Source organism: Austrofundulus limnaeus, unplaced genomic scaffold (assembly GCF_001266775.1).
Source record: "Austrofundulus limnaeus strain Quisiro unplaced genomic scaffold, Austrofundulus_limnaeus-1.0 Scaffold274, whole genome shotgun sequence".
Lineage (NCBI taxonomy): Eukaryota > Metazoa > Chordata > Actinopteri > Cyprinodontiformes > Rivulidae > Austrofundulus > Austrofundulus limnaeus.
This window is the reverse complement of record NW_013952676.1, coordinates 697,654-699,608: the sequence shown is the minus strand read 5'-3', so window position 1 is coordinate 699,608 and position 1,955 is coordinate 697,654. Positions and strand designations below refer to the sequence as shown.

Below are 1,955 nucleotides of genomic sequence, written 5' to 3'. Positions count from 1 at the left end.
AGATAGAAGAGTTTGTTGAATCTGACGTGACATGTTCGTACGAACCCTTTGTACGAACAAAAGTAAGAGAAATTTAGGATAAGAATACGAACTTGTTCTTGCATGAGGCCCATTAGAAAATCCCCAAAGGGTATAAATACAAGAAAAAGAGGATCTGGCCCAAAACTGAGTCACAAGACAGTGGTGCAGCATCAGAGTAAACCAGTAAAAGACCTTTCAGGTAAATAAGAAGTGAACCAGTTTAACAGAGAACCAGAAATACCAAACAAATCTCTCAGTCTGTTGATAAGAACAGAGTGATCCACAGTGTCAAAGGCTGAAGTTAAGTCCAATAAAACCAGCACAGTGTAGTTTCCAGAGTCAGCTGCCATCAGCGAGTCACTTTAAACTTTTAATAAAGCTGTTTCAGAGGAGTGCAGTTTGTGAAAACATGACTGAAAAGTGTCCATAATGACCCCCCCCCCCAAAAAAAAAAAAAAACAAAAAAAAAAAAAAAACAGTAGTTGTTCTGCTGCAGCCTTCGTTAAGGTTATGGACAAAAATAGTTCTCAGAACAATAATCTGTGATTACATAAACCAGATCTAAAATAATCTAAGATCTTTTTCAGTTTAGATGGGATGAAGGCATCACAGACTCTGATCAAACCTTAAAAATACTGAGATCTGTTGGTGCTGGAAGTCTGTGCTGATGATGACTCACAGCTACTACCACCCCAAACTGACCTCCATGTCAGCTAAGTTCGATTGGCTACGTCAGCTACCTTGAATGGTTTGACTCTTACCAGTTAATTAATCAGTCAGTACTTTCTGAAAGTGACTGTCCAGTGGTTCATGAGATGTGTTGCAAACACAGACAACAGATAATTAGCTGAAGTTTGTTGTAAAAGTTGATTATAATAAACATTATGTACATTTAGCAGTGGGTGCTCATTTAATCTAGTGAATCCAGCTTCACATGTCTAACTGCTGGATTATAATCCAGTTTCTCTTGGCTTGTTTTGTATTTATAGTATGGTCAAAAGGAAGCAGGAGACGTCATTCATGTTCCACCTGGCTGGGATCAGTGGAATGCATTGGTAAGTCCCGTATGAAGTTTTTACACTTTTACATTGTTCAGATCATCAAACAGATATTAAGATCCAACAGAAAGCCAGAGTAAAGAGCTCTCCAAACCAGCCTGGCTCTGTGTGAAGAACTATTTACTCCCTGAACCTCAAACTGCTTGTGTTTTACTTGGCGGCAACAAATTCAGTATTTGCAACAACTGGCCACGAGTCAGGGGTTGTTCAGATAAAATACAGTTTCATGAGCTCAAAGTGACAAACTGCTAGTCTGACATTCTCCTTCAGGATTTTCAGGTAGAGATCTGAGTTCATGGACTGGTTGTCCAAGCAGCCCCAGACCATCATACTACCAACACCATGTTTGACTGTCAGAATAATGCAGTGTTGGTTTTTAATGCCAGGTTCCACTTTCGTGAAGTCGGTCCACAGAATGTTTCCCTAAAGTCTTGGGGGTCATCAAGACATTTTCTGACAAATTTGAGACAAGTCTTTGTGGTCTTGGAACAAAACCACAAGGGAAGCCATTTTTGTCCTTCATCTCTTTCTAATTATTGACTCATGACCTCTGACCTTTACTGAGGCAGGTGAGGATTGTGAAGCTCCAGATGATGTGGGTTCTTTTGGGGCCTCCTGGATGAAGCATTGATGTCTTCTTGGAATAATTTTGGTTGACCAGCTACTCTGGGACGGTTCACCGCTGTTCCATATTTTCTCCAGCAATGACTCAGGTGATTTGGTTCTACAGGTATGGGGTGCCATTTGTAAAGTTACACAGTCAAAAATTACCACCAATATTTTTGTTTTATTTAGCCTTTTATAAGAAAAAAAGAACAGATTTTTTTTCAAAGTCAGTTTTTCACCATATGATTCATACATTTATAAATGTCATAG

The 1,955-nt window shown here is 39.3% G+C and overlaps 1 protein-coding gene across 1 annotated transcript in view; it reads left to right on the top strand.

Moving 5' to 3' along the window:
* Positions 1–1,955, top strand: part of gnsb (glucosamine (N-acetyl)-6-sulfatase (Sanfilippo disease IIID), b) — a gene marked incomplete in the record, with an annotated part of 22,415 nt that overhangs the window by 7,427 nt on the left and 13,033 nt on the right. The window contains 1 exon segment of the mRNA XM_014020978.1: positions 1,011–1,076. Within this exon segment, the coding sequence (XP_013876432.1) occupies positions 1,011–1,076 (66 nt within the window).